At 62.6% G+C, this 21,753-nt stretch overlaps 1 protein-coding gene across 1 annotated transcript in view; it reads right to left on the reverse strand.

Moving 5' to 3' along the window:
* The window catches only part of MEGF6 (multiple EGF like domains 6), a 113,553-nt gene that overhangs the window by 49,724 nt on the left and 42,076 nt on the right, over window positions 1–21,753 (reverse strand). Inside the window, exon 4 of the mRNA XM_063105686.1 lies at window positions 8,569–8,688. Within this exon, the coding sequence (XP_062961756.1) occupies window positions 8,569–8,688 (120 nt within the window). The remainder of the gene's footprint in view (window positions 1–8,568; window positions 8,689–21,753) is intronic.

The following is a 21,753-nucleotide window of genomic DNA, read 5'->3' on the forward strand; positions in this document are numbered from 1 at the left end:
CCCTCCACGAAGCGCCCCCCGAGGCCTCATGGTTCAGACACCTGAGCACTAACTCCCTGAGAGGGAGGCGGTGCCCTGGCATCCAGGCTGCCCAGCCCCCGGCACAGAGCACTGGGCTCAGAAGCCCAAGATGCCTGTGGGCGCTTAGGGGACACCTGTCCCCCAAGTTCCTAGGGATAAGGCATGGGGTGAGGGGACCCACGAATGGGACCCATGCAAGCCAAGGCAGCGGGCACCCTGACAGTCTCCCACATGGCCAGGTCCCTGGGGGTAGAACCACGGATTCAGCATAGGACAGGGGGACTAGACCCTCAGCAGGTGGGGTGGGGGACAGGAGAAACAGAGGAGTGACACTCAGAGAAGCCCCCAGAGGCCACCACTGATGACACTAGTTTGTTTGGGAGAGGCGAGGCTCTTGGGCGCAGTAAGGTGCCAGGTCGAGCAGCAATCGCGACCGCCCTCGTGCCCTCTGTGCCTGGCACTGCTCAGGGGCTGGGCGTGAGCACTCGCAGGTGGACAGGTGAGCAGGTGGGCAAACCCTGAACAAGCTCACCAGGGGACACCAGGCCTGGACTCTGCTGTCACCTGCAGCTCACTCCCCTCCTTCTTCACTGAAGGTGGGCACGATCACATGACGGGTGTCGGCCAATGAAGCCTGAGCAAGGGGGCGCCTGTGTCCCTTCCAGGTGGAAGCATTTAAGGACAAGTGGGAGACAGTTGGTCCTCTCATCCCACCCACCACTGCGCAGTGAGCCCTGGGCACATGCAGGGGGTCCCCCTGGCCTGGGTTCTGGAGGAGATGATGGCAGTGGGCTGGGGACATGGGGAGGGTGGAGACTGGTGGGCTGGGTGGGGCAGGGGTCTGCAGGGACAGGGCAGTGGTCAGACGTGCACCCGATGGGCCCCCAGCTACAGGGGAGAACTGCCAGGAAGGTGCTAGGAGGCCGCTCTCTTGGCTTCTCTTCAGCTGGCCTCGGGGCCTCGAGGCCACCCAGCCCCAAAGCCCTCCCTTGCCACCCCCCACATCCCCCACACCCCATCCCACCCCCAGGTGGCACATGGATCTGCTGGGCTGTTTCTGACCCTTGACCTTGAGGGCCAAGCCCAGAGCAGGAGGTCACTTTGCGGTCTAGGGTCACACATGGTCCAGCCTGCCTCCCCATGGAGATGGCACGGAGCCGGCCTCCAGGACACTCCTCCCAATCCTCCTCCTGCTGCCGCCCTGGAGTTTATTTCAGGAGCAGAGAGCGCCAGGGCCCCCGCCTGGCCTGGGAGCCCCTGGGGCCTGGCTTCGGCCTCCCAGAATTGTTCCAGAATCAGCCTCATGGTAAACCCATTACCCTGTCTCTGCTCCTCACCCAGGTCAAAGGAAGGAAAATTAAAACCACGGTTGTTTCCGCGAGCCCAGTTGCCATTCCTGATACAGCTGTCCCAGGCCAGGGCTGGGGAAACTGGGAGAGCCCTCTCCTCTCACAGACACAGCCCCCGGGAGAGCCCAGGACGGAGCAGCTCTGTCCCTGTCCCACGCACTCTCCTCCCGAGACCAGGCAGCCTAGGGGAGGGACATCAGACCCCAGCACAGCCCCAGAGAACCCAGGTGGCTGGTGCCAAGATGAGGGCCTCCTGCATACGTGTGCACATGTATGTGCATGTGACCTGGCTCTCTCTGTGGCTTTTTGTTTCCTGGACTCTCCCCTGTAGCTGTGTAAGGCCTGGGAGTGCCTGAACACTACAGTGCAGACGCAGCTCCTGCCAGGGACACAGCCGCCCTGCCAGGTGAGGTCAGCCACACTTTGGAGTCCAGAGTCTCACTGGGGAGGTCAGAGCCACCAGGGGAGCACTGACCACAGAACAGGGAGTGACCAGGGAGGCTTCCTGGAGGAGATGGCCTGAGCTGGCCTGTGGACAGACTGGCTTGTCGGAGGACATGTGGGGCAGTGTGGGTTGCTGGGCAGAGAGACAGCAGAGCCTGGGCAAGGGGGTCAAGGGAGGCCCGGTGCCCAGGGCCTTGCCCACAGCAGGCTGGAATGAGTCAACAAACTGGTGGCCCTGGGCACATCACCAGGCCACTTTCAGCAACCCCCATGGCCTCTGGGCCCCATCGGTCCCTCTTCCTGCTGCCCTCTCTGTCCCCTCAAAGCCCAGGGTCAGTGCTGGCAGCTCGCTCCTGCCTGGTGCCCAGGTCCAGTGAGCACTTACGCTGCCTTTGAAGGTGCCCGAGCCTGTAGCTGGCAGGACCTGGCCACTGCCCCTGCCCCCTCTGAGCCCAGTGCCATCGCCCCTGCCCTAGGCACAAGAGTATGCCCAGACCCACCAGATCCCGCTAAGCTGCCCCACATGTCCCACAGGCCACAAGCACACCGGCCACACAGACCCAGCTTGGGACAACAACGCCCACATAAAATGCAGAGAAGCAACCTCTAATTCAACAGGGTTTGCAGTCTGATTCGCCAGTGTCCCCGAGTTCTGGGCGTCCATACCGCCCCCTTAAACCTTTCCACTGGAAGATGCTCAGGACCCACAGGTCTGGTTATTAATCACAGGCACTGCATAGACTACAACCGCTCGCCCTCCAGGATGGGGAAAGCTCGTCCCCTGGCCAGGCTGGGCAGAGGGATTTGAGAATGGGACTCTGGTTTGGTGAGGGCTCAGTGGGATCAGGAGTCCAGCTGCCCCATGGGGTTGGGAGGGGCAAGTGGGAGAGAGGACTAGGGGAAATCCAGGCCCAGATCACTTTTTGGGGTGCCCTGGGTAAGAGATGGGGTCGTGGCAGGGAGGGTAGCCATTGGGCACAGGCGCAGCCTTCACCACCCGTCATCACACAACGGAGGCACCTGGACCAGCAGCCCCAGAGCTGTGGACAGAAGGGGCCAACCCAGATGAGCAGAAACGCACGGGGAAGGGAACTGGAGTCAGCAGCAGACGAGAAACATGGAGGGGACGAGGGGCCAGACCCCACCCGCCTGGTGTGCACACAGCCTCCGCGCCTGCACCTGCCAGCGGGGGCCAGACGCGCACGCCTTCCTGAGGTCCTATGGCTTCAGCAGGGCCCAGTCACCCCCAGCCTCCTCAAGCAGAGATCCTGGGCCACGGGGCCAGATTCCAGGAGAACTAGAGGAAAATGGCCTCCTGGAGCTCGCATGTCCCCAGCCCGAGAGGCCCCTGGCTCAGTGGCAGAGGCTCCCAGAGCTGAGGCAAGCCCCCTCCTGAATCGCCCGCTGGTCACCTCCCTGCCTGTCTTCCCCAGGCCAGCCCAGAGTCCACAGGGCACGCTGGGGTTCCCTGTTCAGGTGAGTCTGCTTCCTGCCCCTGAGCCCTGGGTCACACTTGTCCTAAATCAGGGCTCAGGGATTCAAACCCAGGCCTTTCCAGCTCCAGCACCCAGCTCTTTCCTGGTCCTCTGCCTAAACCTACGGGTCCTTCAGCTGGCTGTGGGTGTCCAGAACACAACCACGTGGCAGCCTGCAGACTGCCCTCCTTGGGGCATCCTCAGGAAACTGTCCCATCATCCTGAACTTTGGGAGGTCGGGGCAGCCCAGTGGGCAGGCCTCTTGTCCCTCTGTCTCCGAGCTGCTTCCAACTGTCGACGCCAAGGCTATTATTTTCCTGCCTTGGCCTGAACCAAGAATATACCTGCCAGAAGCCGCTCACTAGAGAATGAGCGGGGCCAGAGCCGGGAAATGAAAGCCGTCAACTCCCAGCCCCACTGGGGAGGAGGCCTCTGGCCACAGCCGCCTCGTTGGAAATGCTGCCGCCCGCCTGGAAGGAAGTCAGCTTGCCCCAGGGTTTCCTCACCTGCATCCAGCACAGCCAGTGGAGGACACTGGCTGGGAAGGTCCCGATTCCAGCACTGGCAGGAAAAGGCTGAGGCTTTGGAACCAGAAGACCCCAGTTCCTGCCTGGGCTGCAGGGCCCGCAGGTGTGGGACTCTGAGGCTGGGCAGGCCTCCCTCCTCTCCAGCCTCAGTTTCCTCCTCTGCAAGCACAGGCTGCTCCATGGATGTCTGCTGAATGCCCACCGTGTTCCAGGCATGCTAGCTCGGGAGGTGAGGAGGAAGCCCCTTCCAACTCCCAAGAAGCCAGCAGGCCAAGGAGAGGGGAGACGCCCCCATCTTGCCCCCCTATATGGGGGCCCAGGGCCAAAGAGCACACACTGGAGTGCCAGGGCTCAGTGGGACTGGTGCCTGGTGGGGCGCCACAGGTTGCTCTGACTTTGCCAAGGGGCTCTGGTCTTCCATCCCCCCACTACCCCTGGCTATGACTCTGCACATGCCACGGCCCCTGTGTAGGCCTCTTGTTGTGCTTTATACCATGAGGCCACAACACTGACCAGGGTGGCCATGAGTGGGCGGGGGCCTGCTGCCAGGCCTGGAGCAGAGTGTGGGCTGGATAGAGCGGGCTGAGGCTGTTTCAGTCACCACGACTGCTCTTCTGGTTCAGGAGGGCATGTTATCGCAGGAAGCGCAGCAGTCCTTATGGCACCAAGACCTCCAGAGAGGCTTCCACGCAATGCTGCTCTCCTGGGGGTGGGGGTCCTGCCACAGGTGGGACAAAGGAATGCCCCAGCAGGAAGGCCCGAGGAAGGGCCTCATGCGCTGCAGATGGACATGCGGCTGCCTGAGGTGTGGACACCTTCCCTGGGCACCAGGGCAAGGGTCAGGGTTAGCTCCATGTGCCCCCTCCCCTGCCTGGGCAGTGCCAGAGGACAGCACAGCTGGCCTGGGTCAGGCAGCCGGTCAGTCTCAGGGGCTTCCAAATCAAGGACTCTAAGTCACGTCTCACATTCTTTCGTCTCCCTTGGGACAGTGAGGACCCGCCATGCCCTCAGGCCGAGTGGGTGTGAGAAACGCTTGTCAGAGCGGAGACTGAAGCCCACAGCGACGACGGGAGCGGCAGCCTGGGGACTCTGGGCCCAGGGACTCCCTGGGAACACAGGGGGGGCCGGGTCTCCTTGGTGGCACTGTGACCTGAGTTGCCCACCCTAGAGCTGGTGCCATCCACTGTAGAGAAGCATCTCGTCCTCCAGGGGACATTGACACAGCACCTGCTCCTGTGGGCTTCTCACAGGCACTCTGATATGGAGCCCCCACAGCCAAGGAGCAGCCAAGGGACCGGAGTCAGCAGGCCAAGCCTCCCCCAGGACGAGCCACCCACTGCCACCAGAGGAAGCCATTGCTCCTCACCCAGTCCCCGCCCTGGCCACCACCCACCGCCCCGGCTCCCAGGCTCCCTCCTTATCTCCTGGAAGGAGCAGGGTCAGCCAGGGCGGGAACAGCAGCGAGGGTTCAGGGCAGGGTCCCGCCCCAGCGTGGGAAGGCAGCCACGGTCTGGTTTCTGCTGCCCAGCAGCAGTAATCTCTCTCTCAGAACGGGACAGAACGTACTTCCCGTTGCGATGCGACTATGGTCCTCAGTCCAAACCATTGGCTTAACGTGAGGATTGGACCCATTTTACAGATGGGAATGTTTGCAGGACTGAACTCCAAACCAGTGGCAGTGGAGGGAGGAAGTGGGCCTTGCACAGAGACCTGCAGGGGGTCCCCCAGGCCTGGAGGTAGGGTCCTAGTCCCAAAGAACTTCAGTCAAGAGAAGGCAGAGAGGGTGACCCAAGGCCAAGGTGGACGGCAAGTTCAGCTCAGGTGGGGGCAACTGTCCTCTCTATCCGAGGTTGGCCCCTGAAGCTGCCTGGGGCTGGGGGCCTGCTACAGTGAGCATTTCTGCCAGCAGGCCCTGGGCCGTGGGCCTCAAGACATTTCCCTGAACACTCCAGAGCGTCTAAAGAGGTGAGAGCATCATTTGTCCCACTTTACAGATGAAGAGACTGAGGTTCAGAGGGGCAGAGTCACTCGCCCATGGCCACACGGTAAAGAGCTAAGCAGAGGCTCAAGCGCAGGCCTTATTGACAGCAGGATGGCCCTGGAGTGCCCTCCCACAAGGGCTTCCATGAGAAGCCTGAGCTGTCATAGAGGTGAGCTCAGGACCCTGGGGCAGCCTGGACAGGAGCTTGGGGGGGCCCACATTTCTCCCCAGGGCCTACCAGCTCCATCACCCACAGGCCTGAGCCCACCTCGCCAGGGGTCTTGGCAAGGGTCTGGCACCTGGCGGAGGCCACGCCCTGCCCAGAATGAGGCAGAAGCAGCAGCAGCCGTCCAGGCTAACCTGGGACATGCGCCCACCCCAGGACAGTGTCCTGGAACACGACAACACGCTGTCCTGGAGACGCTCCCAGAGCAAGGGCCAAGGCGCCCTCCGGCCAGGCTCCCATGCCAGCACTCAGAGCTTCACAGGGCGATTCATCACTCTGAGCGGTTTCTGGGCTCACCCCACCATCACCTCAGTGCGCCCCGCTGTGTATGAGCAGCAAAGCCGTCCTCTCCTCCTCGGAACTTTCCTACGGGCGGCGCTCACTCAGCCGGTGCCATGAGCCGGGCTCGCTCGCCAGAGCCGTGATGTCAGGGGAGGTTGGGCTGGTGGGGGGACAGAGGAAACACAGGCTCTTGGCTCTCAGCAGGGCCCCCTCGGCCATGCGGTGACTCGGAGCCTCAACCATCCCAAACACGCAGAGCTGGAGGGCCACGACCTCCAGGGGGGCTGAGGCCGGGGACGGGCCCAGAGCCCGGTGCTGCTGGGATGCGGGTCTGAGGCTCGTCCAGCCTCCTGCCTGGGCCCCGGGTCATCTGGTCCACGCCCCTGAATCCAGCCAACTCTGCCAGAGGGCAAGAACTTCACCTGTCCCTGGAGACCTCCTGGGTGGAGAGATTCCAACACCTCCTGAAGGAACACGGGTCAAGGTCCGGGCCTAACTGGTTTACTGACACTGCTCAGCTCTGCAGTGTCAATGCCGTGGACTTGATATTCCAGGACCTGCAGACCTGTCACCTGCCACACCTGGCTGCCAGGCCTGGGTCAGCACTGGGAGAGCACCCACACAGGCCAGGAGTCCAGAGCACAAGACCCCTCCCTAACTTCTGGGAGCAGGGGAGGGGACAGGGGGTGCAGTGGGGGAAAGCCCGTTCACCCATTCCTCCAGCCAGGAACATCTGTCCCAGGAGGGCCTCTGACCCTCACCTGTCTCGCGGCAGCAGGAGATGGATGGGGCAGGCCAGGAATGTGGAAGCTCTGTCTTCTGGGGCCCTCCAGGGCACACAGGGGCCACCCGTTTCCCAGGCCTCAACACACACTCTCCTGAAACCCCAGTCCAGAGACCCCTACCCGATCCACTCCACCATCACAGAAAACAGCCTACCAGAGTCCTGGAGCCATAGCCCTGGACAGCAGCTCCTGGGGCCGCAGGGCAGCACCCGTCTGACCCCCTGTGCACTACTGGAACAGGCAGAGACACCGACAGGGAAGGGTCAGTGGGCAGGGCAGACGCCGGCCAGCCGCAGAGAGGACGGGTGCATGCCCAGCAAGGCAGGGCAGGGTCCTGACTGGCTCCCCCCAACTCTACCTGCCTTCAGCATGTCCTGGAGCAGCCATGCAGGCCTGGGGGATTTCTGTCATCCCGACCGAGCCCACTTCACAGAAGGGGAAACCAAGGCAAAGCCAGGACAGGGTGGGTGATGGGAGACGCTGGCCCAGGAGCTGGGGGAGCATCGCCTCCTCACAGAGCCAGGCTCCCTGCCACCCCGTCCCCGAGGCCCCCGCGGGACCCCAGGTCCTGGGTGTGAGCAGTGGCCACAGCAACTTCTCCCTTCCCTTGCCTCCTGCTGGCCAAGAACACCCCAGAAAGTGTTTCCAGAACATCTCGAACAGGGCAGACGCCCCCTGCCCCCCAACCCCTGGTCCAGCAGGCTGGCCCCCGCCTCCTGCCTCCCGACAGCTGGACGGCTGCAGGGGTGGGGTTCACAGAGAGGTCCTGGGGGATGAGATGATGGCGACTGTCTGGAGGGGAGAGCGAGCCGGGGCCCGCTGGCCGCCCACAGCCCCAAGCACTCTGAGTGCCAGGGCAGGGTCCGAGCGTGTGAAGGACTGTGGGGGGCATGACTTGGGCGCCCCCACTGCCTCCATCCTAACCTGCTCCCGTCTCTCTCTGGGGGGGTTTCTTTGTCTGCTCCTGACGTTGCTGAAGGCCGGCCAGCAATGGCGAGGCTGGGCTGAGGGGCCACCCAGAGCTGGGGAGCACCTCCGGCCCCACCCCCGGGCCTCTGGGAGTCCTTGGGAGTCACAGGGCCCCCCGGTAACCCTGTGCACACCCAGGCATGGGGCCCTTCCCCCCACAGGGACTCACTCCCCCCCACAGGGACTCACTCCCCCACCACGACCTCCGCCTGCCCGCCCATCCCAGCAATGGCTCTGGGCCCACCACCCACATCTCCCCTGGACAGAGCCCAGAGCAGCCTCTCCCTGCCCTCCCCTCCCTCCCCCTGCACAGCCCCTAGGCAATTTCAGGGGTGAGGATGAGATGAGACGGGGGAGTGGGTGGGGAGGACTCAGAGGACCTGGGCTCCCACCTAGGACCCTGCCTGGGCCCCTTGGAGCAGCCCGAGGTCTGAGAAGGGACAGTCGTGCAGAGGAGCTGGGCAGGGACACCGAGGCCAGGGATGGCCGGGGGCCAGGCCAGGCCCTACCTTGGCAGGTCTTGCCATCTCCCTGCAGCTGGTGGCTGAGGGGACAGCAGCAGAAGCCCCCCACGGTGTTGCAGCACAGGCCCTCACAGCCCCTGTTGGCACTGGTGTACTCGTCCACGTCTCCGAAGGTAGAGGCGGGTGAGCAGCCGGCCACAGGGCCCTCCCCTACTCCAGAGGAGGACATGGGCCAGCAGGCCAGGACCCACGGGAGGGAAACCCAGGGGTGTGAGCCCAGCAGCGGGGGAGCGCACTGCGGTATGGCTCCCTCCCCAGCACTGGAGAAAGTGGCCGCCCCTGGCATGCGAGTGAAACATGATTTGCAAGAGCCATTTGGTCATTGCTCAGCAGAGGAGGACGGCCCTGCCCCTGTGAACGAAGTCACACCTGGTTTTGAGAGTCCCCAAAGAATGGCCTCCGTGTGTTCCCATCTAGCCTCTGCCACCCTGATCTGCTGGGATCCCGTGGCATTTGAATTAGGCCCAGAGCAGGTCATGAGCCTGAACGCCGAGCCAAGCTGCCGAGTCCAGCTGCCAAGCCCAGAGCCCCGGGCTCCCCAGGGCTCCCTCCTGCCTTTGTGGGTACAGGAACATGGGCGATCTCCTGTGGCAGGGATGGCAGACCCCCACCCGGCGCCGGGCGCTGCAGGGCAGCACCATTTCCTCTCCCACAGCGGACCTCGGCCAGCGACGCCCAAGGGACTAAGACTGCCGATGGGGACGACCGGGTGACCTGCCTCGGTCCTAGGATGCTTTGCATGTGTGTGGAACTCAACATAGGGTGACAGGGGATCAGGCACCTCTGCCCAAGCACCCCCGCAGAGCTGCTCCCTCTGAGGTCCAAGGGGGGGTTAAGGCTCCCGTGCCCACAGACCCTGAAGGTCAGAGGCCAAAGGCTGCAGCTCTCCCCATCTGTGGGGGGAACATAGCCTGGAGGCAAGCTCGGAGCAAGTGGGGCCCCCAGTGTTCCATGGGCGCAGATGGCCAGGCACCAGCCCAGCCTTCCTGGTGCTGCCAGGTGAGCCCAACTGTTCCCAGCCATGCACGGGAAGCAGACAGGACCTGGTGCCTGAATTCCCAGACCTGAGCCGGCCCGAGGCTCCCCCAATGGCTCTGGCATTTCTCTGTGCACCTCTGCAGGAGGATCCTTGGAAGACCTCCGAGCCAGGCAATGGGCTTTGGGGGTGGCCACAGTCCCACAAGGAAGGCTGTGGCCGGAACCACAGGCCAGCTGCCTCTTGACTGCTGGAATGTAGCCGCCAGCCTGCCCTGCAGAGGTTAACAGTGGGAATTTTCTGGGAATTCCTAGGGAGTTACGCAGGGAGAGAGAGAGGCTGGCCCGGCCAGGGGTCAAAGCTGGGGGTTCCCAGGGCTTCCTGTCTACCCAGCCTAGGAGACAGTGTGAGGCCAGCCCCAGCGGGCAAGTGGTGGGCCCAGGAGTGAGGCAGGTGCAAAGCTCTGGGGCCTGCCTGACATTTGGGCTGTGAGGCCACAAAGCCTGGAGGGCAGGTGGCCAGGCATGTGGACCAGAGACCAGGAGAGCCCCCTCACAGCAGCTAGCACAGCAAAGTCTCCACTGCCCCGGCCACATGAGCACCAGCACGACTGCTCGTGTGGGGGTGGGGGACAGCCTCACAGAGCCCCACCCTGACACTGCTGGGCACCAGGGTGAGGGGGCTGCAGGGCCTGGCACTCACGACGGCCACCTGCTGCCTGTCACTGTCCCAACTGCTGGGATCACCCCCACCTCCATCCCAGCATCTCCACGCTGTGGGCCCCACTTGGGCACCCCCAGGCAGTCCCCTTTGCCTCCAGGCTGGACTGAGCCCTTGTGACTCTGCACTGTGTGATCTGCCCACAGCTGGACCGTGAGGGCCTCAGTGAGCACTGTGCCCCCCTAGTCTCAGGGTCCTCGTGCCCAGCCTAGCCCAGGCCCGCAGGGGGCCTCAGGAGAGCAGAAGAGCCTCTAGCTATTAAATAAACATCACACTTAATTACGGACCACCTCCAGGAGAGAAGCCAGAGCAGGGCAGCGTGGCCAGCCCTCCCCCGAGCCCCCTCTCCAGGCAGTGGTAGCCCAGCCTGAGAAGGCCACGCTGACCAGGGCTCTCTCCTCGGCTGGAGCCGGGGTCAGGGGGCACAGGGCAGAGTCAGCAGAGTCCTCTCGGCTGACCATCTCTGGTGCACGTGGCTGGCCCGGGGTGGGGGATACAGGACCCAGCCTCCTGGGTGGTGGGCAGCACAGGCCCCAGGGTGGGAGGTAGGGGAGGAGGCGAGGAGGAAGCGGAGGTGGAAGGAAGGACCAGACACCGTGCTTCAGGTTCAGAGTCACCTGCTTGGTGGGGGCACCTGAGCACCTGTTTAGAACTGACCCCAGCTTAACATGCCTCTCGAGGCCTGTGCTTTCTTCCTCCGCAGCACCTGGGGACAAGGGAAATACTGTCAAATCCTGCGCACCACCGGTGCCTCCAGAGGACAGGGAGTTCCATCCTTTTGCTCATTGCTGCAACTCCAGCACCAGGAGCTCAACCCCACAGCACAGTCACTCAGGATCTGTTGAATGAATCTGCTTGCACGGTAGGTAGGTGGCCCACGGTTGCCTCCTTGCGGGGAGCTAGGTGCCTAGGGGGAGGGGTGGGAGGGCAGCTTTTCACTGTACATCCTTCCGTAGTGCGACCGCCTGCGGGGGGACTACCTGTTCAAACCCGCAGGCTGGGGAGCGGGGCGTGGCAGCCCTGGGCTGGGGGCGGGGGCAGCCGATGGTACCCCAGGGTGTCAGCACTGACCCTGTCCTTGGCCAGCCTCAGGGAGGGGATGTCGCAGTCCAACAGTCTGGCCTGGGCAGGAATCCCATTCACGGGGCAGGCTGGCGCCACACAGGGCCAGAAAGGAGGGGAAACTGAGCGCTGGGACCAGGAAGGGCTCCTCCCTGAAGACCCCTGGAGCCTCTCATCCCTCCACCCCAGGACCTCAGGGCTCCAGGTGTGGGTAAGGAGACTGGGACTGCCCGGCAGGTTTCTGGGAGCACATCACTGTGCCCTGGCCCAGGTTGGCACGCAACAGGCATCCCATTGGTTGGCCTTCCAGAATGATCCATCAATTCACCAGTGACACCAGTACGAGATACCCCAAAGCCAAAATCCCTCAGTCCACACCGCTCCTCACAGCTAACCCAGCTGGACAGCGCACAAGGACTTCGGTCCCAGCTTTGGCCTGTCATTTGTGAACTGGAATTTCACTTGGTCAGTGTTGTGGCTCAGGAAACTCCGGGGGCTGAGCACCCTTCCGTTCACGAGGCAGCAGCCTGGGCAGCGGACGGGCCCCTCACTCCCCGCTTGTCCTGGGGTGACCTGAGCCGACTTTGCACCTGGAGCTGCAGCCCCCGTTGGGCCGTGGGTGGGGACGCTCTGCTCCAGGAAGCGTGGGCAAGCACTCACATGGGAGGCGCCAACACGCCTCCGGTGCAGCCAGCCCAGTTAATTCAGCAACCTCAGGCTACAGAGTGAAGACCCCTCGGCATCCCCAGGGGAACAAGAGGGGACCCACATCCTGGGAGAACAGGTCGCCACCCATCCGCCTGTCCATCAGCTGCCTGGGTGTGATGAGATGCTCAGATCAGCGGCCAGGTATGGACAGGGGCCAGAATCGGAGGTACAGCCAGCCTGGGCTGGGCAGTTGCCCTTGGGTCTCTGAGTCCCCCAGGTGTGAAGCAGGTCTGTTTCGTGAGACAGCACATGGCTCCGAGCTCTGAGAGCCAGGCCTGTGTGGTCCCATGGCCAGGCAGCTCCACCAAGCAGTGCCAGCCTCCCAGTCCCTCCTCACGATGAGACGCCATGGGGCTCCTGCTGGGGTGCCCCTCCTTCCCATGCAGGTGACAGAGCGTGTTTCCCAGGAGCACGGAGCCTAGGGACAGAGCAGCCAGTGTTGGCAGGCCAGGCATGCAGACCCCAGGGGACAGGCTGCACACTAGCCTCAGACAACGTTAATCACACTGGGTGGAGACTGCTGGGAGTGGCAGGGCCCTGAGGGGGCCGGAAGGGGGTGGGATGTGGGGAGCCCCACCAGGAGAGGCTCCAGCCAAACACCGAGTCAGGCCCCAGCCGGTCCCCTGCTTTCTGGCAGTGCCTCCCTCAGGACCAGATGGATATCCTAGGCGGGCCGGCTCAGGACCCTGTCTCGTCAGATGCAAGGTCACAGCAAGCATGTTCCCAGGACGCCAGGCTTTCTCCCTCCCTCTACCCCATGGGACCTCAGCTGTCACAGGCTGGCTCTGACTTGTCACTGGAGCCTCAGGGGACCTGTATCACCAGGGCCCGCCCAGGACAGGAGACAGCCCCCCCCCGCCCCCCGACATACACACGACCCTTTGCCCTGCAGGGCAGGAGCAGCCTCCCAAACCCGTCCCGCACAGGAGCAGCCTCCCAAACCCGTCCCGCAGGGGAGGCCAAGAGCCGCTCGGGGGAGCTGCATGGGGGCGGCCACCAGAAACCCGCAGGGCTGCAGCTTCCCACCAGGAAAACCAGCCACATGGGTGATCTACTGTGCCCAAGGCCACCCTCTGGGAACCACCAGGGTTTGTAAAACTCATTGTTCCAGTCCGCGCATGAGGTGGCAATCTTAGAGCTAAGATCCCGCCACCTGCCAATGTCTGTGTCCCACCAAGCCTTGCTGGGCTCCGAGCTGGAAGATTCCAGACATCCCGACACCTTGACCAGCACATGCCCTCAGGAGGACATTACCATCAGCCCAGTGGCAGGCGAGGACCCTCCTCTGGATGGGCAGAACCGGGCTCAACCCTTAGGATTCCCACTTCACTCATGAGAATGCAGCCTCCCGAGGCCCCTCAGCCAAGAGCGCAGGGCGGGGTGTGAACCCAAACCTGCCTGCGACGGAGCCGGAGCACGTGGTTAGGGCGGTGAGAACACACGGGCACATGAGCTGCCGGGGCTGGGCCCAATGCCAGGAGGGCAGTGGGACTGAGGTCCAGGACTGAGCCCAGAAAGGGCCAAGGAATTCCGAAAAGAAACAAAACCTTGGGGAGATGCCCTTGGGCGGGGAGGCTGCGGCGGCCCACTGGAGCGGCTGGAAGGGAAGAGGTGGCTTTCTCCACCCATGGGGACCAGCTCTCCACCCCCAAGCCTGGCTAAATCCTCTGATCCCCACCAAGTAGGGCTGCTGCCCCTTCCCGAGGCCCAGCTGGCAGAGCCGAGGCCACCGCACAGGTCTTCTCTGCAGATCACTCAGCCCAAGGACTGGGGCCCAGCCAGGCGGCCCGTCCCCTGCCCACCGGCACCCCGCTGTGCCCTCTGCCCCGCTGTGCCTCCCCACCCCCCATATCTCCTCATTCTACCCTTTCTGACCCTCCTCTCAGCCTGAGTGTGGGGACCCATAGCCAACTGGGCTTTCCCGCCTGGGACCCAGGCCTGTCCCCAGTTCCTCCCACCCCAGGCCACTCTGGGTGGCCTGGCAACCTCCAGAGCCCACAGCAGGCCCCTCGCCATGTGTCCCCTGAGCACGCTGGTCCCTTCCTGGGCGGTTTCTGGATGAGGCAGAACAGAGGAGGGCGTGTCAGAGGACCCCCCACCCTGTACCATGAGGAAGAGATGGGGAGGAGGGGAAGCCTCCCCCTGCAGAACCAAGGCTGAGACCACCCAAAGAGAGGCCGCCCCAAGCCCACCGGGCAGGCCAGATGGCCGCATCCTTGGCACGCCAGGCCTGTGGGGACAATTATCCCATCCGTGTCCACCTGCCTGGGCTTTGGGCTTCCTGTCAGGAGCCAGGATTTATGAGGCCCTGCCTGCCCCTAGGCCAAGAATCCTTCCTTCCTGCAGCCAGGTGTCACCCAGACAGGCCAGGGCTGCTCCCCAAATCCCAGCCAGGAGCGCTGACGAAAACCAGCTGGACGGGAGTCAGCTGCACGGGGTTCCAGAGCAGAGGAGGAAGGCACAGGTATCAGGGGCTTCACAAAAGGCTGCAAGCTGCAGGGGGACCGGGAAGGCACCTCCCCAGGAGGGGTGGGCAGCCCCTCACCCCCACCCCGTGCTGCCGAGGGACAGGAGGTGCCAGGAGCATCCCCTTGGCCCACACACTGATACGGACAGGAGCTGGGGCCTGCCTGGTCCACCTCCCAAGGAATGTTCTGCCTCAGAGCCTTCTGGGCCCCTCCTTCCCTCGGGGGGCGGCAGGACAATAGGGGGTCCCTGTGCAAGCTTGCTCTGCAGGGCTGACGTGTGCCTGCTTGGCCTCCTGGGCAGGAGGGCCTGGTGCTGCTGAGGTGGGGCTGAACACACGCACCCCACCCCCACCCCCGGGAGCCCCCGTTACACCCACTCTCCATGCACCCTGCTGCACGCTGTGGTGGGAACTCGCCCTGGCACGGGTACGACAAGACCTGCACGGGGGATGGCAGGGGGTCTGCGCAGGTTTTGAAGGACACGGGAAGTGGCGCTGAAATCGTGGGAAGCAGGGCTGGGAGCATCTCCAGTCAGCCAGGGCCAAGACGAGGCGGCTCCCAGTGGTGGAAGCCATCAGGAAGGCCGGGAAGAGTCCTGAGAAGGAGGGGTCAGGACCCAGCCCAGGCCAGACCAAAGGAAGATGGCAAGGTTTCTGGGCTCCTGGCCAGGGTTAGGGGACAAGTGCAGATGGACTGGGGCCCCTTGGCTTTGACGGGGGGAAGCAGGTAACTAAGGTGATAAGGTAAGGGGCCCCAGGGTGTCCTGGCTGTAGCAGGAGGTGGTTATTTCAGTTTCTGGGCCTCCTGCAACAAAGTACCAGTAACTGGGTGGCTTAAACAACAGAAACATATCCTTACAGGTCTGGAGACCAGAAGTCCAAAATCAGCATCCCTGGGTGTCAGCAGGGCCACCGCCCTGCCCCCCCACCCCCACCCCCACCGCCCGCAGGCCCCAGGGGAGGGTCCTCCATGTCTCTTCCACAAATGGCATTCTGTGGCTGGTGGCCGCATCACTCCAACCTGCCTCCATGGTCACATCACCTGCCCTTCTTCGCCAAATCCCCCTTATAAGGACATTCGTGATGGCATTCAGGGCCCACCTGGGTAAGGCAGGACCATCTCCCCATCTCAAGATCCTTAATTCGATCACATCTGCAGTCTTTGCCACATAAGGAAATAGGCACATGTCCCCAGGATCGGGATGTGGACATCTCGGGGTTCACTATTCAGATGACCACCATTTGCAGAGGCCAAGGCCACTGGCTCAGGAGTGGCTGAGCCCCATACGTCGGCCTCTGTGAGCTTCCAACATGCAGAGATGGGGCAGGTGGACAGGTGGATGGACAGGTGGGGAACAACTGGGTGGGCAGGTGGGTGACAGATGGGTAGACAAAGGTGAGCCGCAGGCCCTGCCTGTCCTGGAGCCCAGCGGAGAAAAGCAGTCATGGTCAGGAAGCTGGAGGCAGGAGTCTCCTTTCCATGACCTGTGCTGGTGTCACCCTCAGCCCTCTCTCCATCCCCTGCTCTGTCCTCAGAGGCTGTCTCCCATGGGTCGCAACCTGGACCCCAGCAGGCCTGCACCTTCCCATCCATCAGGCCATGGTGCAGAGAAAATGCCAGCGACCAGTCAGCCTGGCCAGGGGAGGTAAGTGAAGAGGGGTCCGAGCTCTGGGCACTCCTACACTGGGCCCCTCCCCACTAGCCACTGTGAGCCCACAGCTCCTCAGCAGGCAGCTGTCACCTCTGCAGTCTAGCAAAAGTGACAGAGTACTGCCATTACTGACCCCAGGGTGCTGCTTGACCCTCTTGGGTCCCTTTGGATGGGCCACCCAATCCCTGATGGACCTTCCTGTCACATACATCGTCCTGGGTCTTGCTCCAGCAGGTTCCCTGCTCTCCTAGCCATGACTCCATGCTGGGAGTCGTCCCCTCCTGTGGCTGCTTCGAGCGTGACCCAAGAGAGGGTTAGGGTTAGGAGAGCGGGCACTATGGGGTCTCCAGACCCCACTTGTGGGCATCCCCAAAGAGGGGACAGCTCTCTCTGGAACAAACGCATCCTGGTCCCACCCGCCCTCACCCTGTACCCACCCTCAGCAGCTCTCCCAACACAGGTGCCCCCTGTGGCCACTGCCACCGCAGCTTCCCTCCACAGCCCTACAGGCCACTCCAGGGCCAGGGCCTCCTCCCCACTTTGTAATGATTCTGTGATTTGGGGTAACGGAAGATTCCCAGAGGATCCTGCCTTTAGGCACAAATGCCCCAGGCATTTGAAGATGACTTCCCAGGAAGGAGCTGGGGGGTGGGAGAGGTTCTGACAGTGGCCTTGGAGACCTGAGTTGGGTGGGGGTGGGTGAACCCAGCCAGACCCCACCCTCTCTGGTGCTGGGCACGTTAAGCAGAATGTTCTAGACTAGGCCTCAGGCATACCCCCCCATCCAGCAGTCTGTCTTTGCTTTAGGGATAGGGGCCACATTTCAGGGGGCGCAGGGCAGGCACCAGGGAGGCCCAGGTGCCCCACCAGAAGTGTGTCTGGCACCAGGATGCCAGCAAGATGACCAGGGTGGGGCAGATTCTTTCCACATTGGTTTCCTGGCCCCCAGACCCCAAACGTCTCTACCCCTGGCATCTCCACTCTGGGCCTGGCTCCAACTCTGCTCTTCTGGCCTTCCCCAGCCTCCTCCGGCCCTGTGTGGTAAGCCCTCCGGTTAGGAGACCCATTCGTAGCCAGGAGAGGGCTGGAGCAGACTCCTTGGGGACCCCCACGCAGCCCACCTGACTCTACACACAACTATACCCTCACCCCCAGCCCAACCTCAGGCTGCCTCTCCAGTGGAGGTGGGGGGGGGGGCGCACAGCAGAAAGCCTGGACGAAGGCCCAGGGAGCATATAAGAAGTGCTATCCACACCCCAAGAGCCTTCTAGAACCAGACCGGGCCTTTTAGGGGCTGCCCACCCGGAGACCACCATCTGGCTGGGCAGATACCACCCACACAACTGCACCTGCACCCGAAGGCACAGCAGGGACCCGAAGGGTGGGCCTGAGGGGAGAAGCACTAGCAGCAGGGCTAGGTGAGCAGCTGCAGGATTCTTCCAGGAGGAGGGGCCCAAAGGAGGCCAGGGAAGTGGGAGGCAGATGGCGGGTCAGCCCAGGTAGAGGGGCTCTCCCGAGCTCCACAGGGCACCCACCTGCCCAGCCCCTCCATGGCAAAGCCAACAGGCCCCCTGCTCCAGATGGCCCCAAGCTGCTCTCAGGAGCTGTGGCAGGCAGCCTGCAGAAAGCAGTGTCTGGGCACGGGGCACGGCTGGTGGCTTCCTGGCGCCAGCAGACTCTGTGCTCTGGAGGGTAGAGCTCCCTGGCCTGGGCCCATGGCCTCGGAACATGCCAGGCCCTTCCTACCACCCCCAGGCCTCGACGTGGGGAGAGAGGGGAAATCCAGAGCGTCCTCCGGCCTCCTGGGCACTCCCGCCAGCGAGGGTGCTCGCATGCCACCAAGCTTCCTCCTCACCGGCTCCACTGGAGACCGGGTGCCTAGAGCAGGGCAAAGTCCTGTGGGCACAGGTTCCAGGGCTGGCTCAGCCAGGTGCCAGGCCAGGCACCAGCCTCAGCTTGTACCAGAAGCTCCTCCTGGGGTCTCGGGCCCAGGCTGGGCTCTGTGACTCCCAGGGAAGTATCTGCCACGTGGGGCGGGGACGAGGGCTGGCAGCCAAAGGCAGAACCCACACCTGCCCCTGGCCAAGGAAACCAGTTATTCCAGGAGGACCTGCCCCAGCATCCGTATGAGCATCTGTCTACATGGAAATTGTCCAACACAAGCCCCCAACTCAAAAAGCTGTCCCACCACTGCTGGGGAAGGGGTTTTAGCAGCAGGCAGCCCAGGCCTCCTGGGGCCCGTCCGTGACTGACTGTGTCCCCATCTGCTCACCCTCCCCACAGGACTGACAGGATCCCGGCTGGCCCCAGAAGCAGCCAGACCAGGGTCTGTGGCCCACGGAGCTCCTTCTCTGAGGTGGGCAGGGACGACATGGGCTGGCTCAGCAGGTCCCAGAGGGAGCATCCCTCTGTGACCTGGGCACTGAGTGACTTTGGCTGTGGCGACGGGCCATCCTGTGAGTCCATGCTCTGCTCCCCCAGCCTCCGTCAGGACTTCCCAGGATGGGGAGAGGGGCAGGGCGGGCCCGTGGATAACACAGAGCTCGGTGTGAGGCCGGGCTCGGGACTGAACTCCGTGATCTCGGCCCAAAGGCACCCCCACGAGCTCCCTGGGACTGCTCATTTTATGACATTGGCATGGTGACAAGCACGTCCAACACTGTTTGCCGGATGGAATGAAACTCTGACGGTCACCTCCCGCCGGAGCCGGAGCAAGCAGGAGAGGGAGGAAAGCCTGCGAGCCAAACGCGCCTCGGGCTCCGGTCAGACGGTGGCACGCATGCGCGGGGGCGGGTCAGGGGGGCAGCACGTCCACCCTCGGGACAACCTGCAGGCCCCACAAGTGACAACCACGACGAAGGCCAGGGGCACAGAAAACGCTAGAGACCCAACGTGACCGCACCAAGCAAGACCCGAGACCTCACGAGCGCACCATCGGGGAAAGCAGGGAGGCAGATAAATTATCGTCCAAAATGGGACCCTTTGGAGAGCACAAGAGGCCCCGTGAGAATGACACTGGGGGAACACGTGGCACTGTCCCCACCACATAAGTGCTCTCAGAAACAAGAACATCAGAAAATATTAAGCCTGCTGGGCAGCGAGGCTGCAGTAATTTTTCCTTCTTTGTCTGTTTTCCAATATTTAGTTACCACGGTAGGCAGAATAATGACCCCAAAGATGTCCACATCCCAGTCCCTGGAACCTGTGAACATGTGATGCTCCATGGCGGAGGGGAGTGATGGGTACGGAAGGGACGGAGGCTGCTGACGAGCTGCCCGTACACAGGGGCTTGTCCTGCATCACCTGGGCGGGTCCTGTGGAATCACGAGGGTCCTTTCAGGTGGACGGGGAGGCAGGCGAGGTCAGAGAAAGAGAAGCGACACACTGGCAGCCGGCCAGATGCCACGCTGCAGGCGCTGAGGGAGGAGGAAGGGGCCACGGGCCAAGAACGTGCAGGATCTCCAGCAGCTGGAAGAGGCAAGGGAACGATCCTCCCTGGACACTCCGGAAGGAACCAGCCCTGCCAACACCTTCGCCCATGAGCCGTGTCAGAATTCTGACCTCAAGCGCTGTGAGAAAAGAAGTCTGTGCTGTTTTAAACCGTTACATTCGTGACCATTTGTCACGGCAGCAAAAGAAAAACCAATGCGGTTACTAGACGTGGATCACCTTTAAAATTGAAAAACACAAACACACACGTCACTTCTTTAGAGAAGAGCTCCTGCCGGCTGCAGCTCGCCCTGGGCCCCCAGGCTGGCAGGAGGGTGTCCTGCCCAGCTGGGCTGGCCTGGGGAGGGGGACTGTGTCTTGAGGGGGAGCCGCTGTCTAAGCAAGCCGGCTTCCAGGCCACATGCCCACCTTGCTGGGTGGGCATCTCTGCTCCTGCAGCTCAGAAGTCCTGCCAGCCCGCAGAGCCAGAGCATTCCAATCTCAATTCCCATCTGATCCTGCCCCACCTTGGCACCAGCCAGAGGGGCTGGATGAGGGGCCCAGACGTCACCCGCTCGCTCCACTGCAAGCACTGCTGAGCTCTGAGAAAGCACAGGTGCCCAGCCCGTGCGAGGACAGCCAGGTAGGTGAAGAACCACAGGAGCGGGACAGGGAAGCTGAAGAAGCATCAGCAGAGGGTGGGGATTCAGGGGTGACGTGCAGAAAGGCACACGAGGGAGGGTCTCCTGGGAGAGGCGTCCTCGGCGGAGCCACTCCTGAGGGCTCAGAGGAAACCATCTGTCCGTCCAGTGGGCTATGGCTCAGGCAGGCACGGCAGCTTTGCTTCTCTGCTGCTCCAAGGAGATGCATGTCAGAGCCCAGTTGTGAATGCTTTTGCACAGTTTGCCGTCCAAAGGGGCCACCCAGATCCCAAACAGCAATGCAGCCGGCCCAGCTGCCACTTGCAGCATGACCCAGCTGCCACTTGCAGCACGGCCCAGCCGCCACTTGCAGCACAGCCCACTGTCGGCATTTGTCGTCTGATTGGCTCCGTGTGGCGCTCTCCTTTAGACCTCCGGCGCAGTCTGAAAACACATCCTGGGCACCCTCTCCTGGACAGCCACCCCGCTGTCCTGGCCCAACATCACCCCCTGGTGGCAGCTGCAGGCTTCTGTCTGTTCTTCCCCTCCGAGGCGTCGGCCTGCCACCTTCCCTGTGGCTCCCTTCCCGCCCGCCTCCCTCGCTCCCTCTCAGAAAATTCCTGCTCTGGCATTTTCCCTCTCATGCATATACAGGTGACTCGACCTTTCTCATTTTCTTCTGAAACTGAACACCCTAGAAGTCCCCTCCCGGTCCCTCATCCCGTGCCTTCTGCATCCAGGAGGTCTGCGAGGAACCTCACCCCGGGCAAGGCAGGTAAAGAAGGAAGCGCGTGGCCCTGGCAGTACATGGCAGGGCCATCCAGCACGCCTGCTCCTTGTCCCCTCATTAAACCCGAGTCCTGAGAAATCATTTCGAAGCCATCGCCGTCCACTGGGTGCCTTCTCCTGGTCTGAGTAGCCAGCCTGGCTGCAGGACAGCTTCCTCACGTGCGTGCTCAAGGCTCTGCGCGGACAACGCTGGGCACCGCGACACCTGGCCGTTCAAGGATCGACTCACCAGCGTGTGTGACCACCACAGTTACAAACCAAACGGCTCGGGGGCAGGTGGGCACCGCAGAGAGACCGAAACCTTCGAGGCCATCCTCGGGAGAAGACAGAGAAAATGAGGCCTCTGAACACGCACTCAGCGGGGCACCGGGAGGGCACGACGGGAGCCCGCAGGCGGGAGGCAAGTGGGAGAGGTTGGGCAGCGCCAGCCGCGGGAGGCTGAAAAGACTGGGCTTTTTTTAAAACTATAGATTTTTTTTTTTTTTTTAGAGCAATTTTAGGTTTATGGAAAAATTGAGCAGTAAGTGCAGGAAGTTCCCATATACCCCCGTCTCCCCAACACATTCCTTTTCCTTTATCATTAACATCCTGCATTAATACGATACATTCGTTACAACGGAACCGATATTCACACATTGTCATTAACCGAAGTCCAGAGATTACATGAGGGCTCACTCTTAGGATTGTGTGTCCTATGGGTCCGGACACGTGTCCACCACTGCAGTA

Source organism: Cynocephalus volans, chromosome 8, assembly GCF_027409185.1.
Source record: "Cynocephalus volans isolate mCynVol1 chromosome 8, mCynVol1.pri, whole genome shotgun sequence".
Classification (NCBI taxonomy): Eukaryota; Metazoa; Chordata; class Mammalia; order Dermoptera; family Cynocephalidae; genus Cynocephalus; species Cynocephalus volans.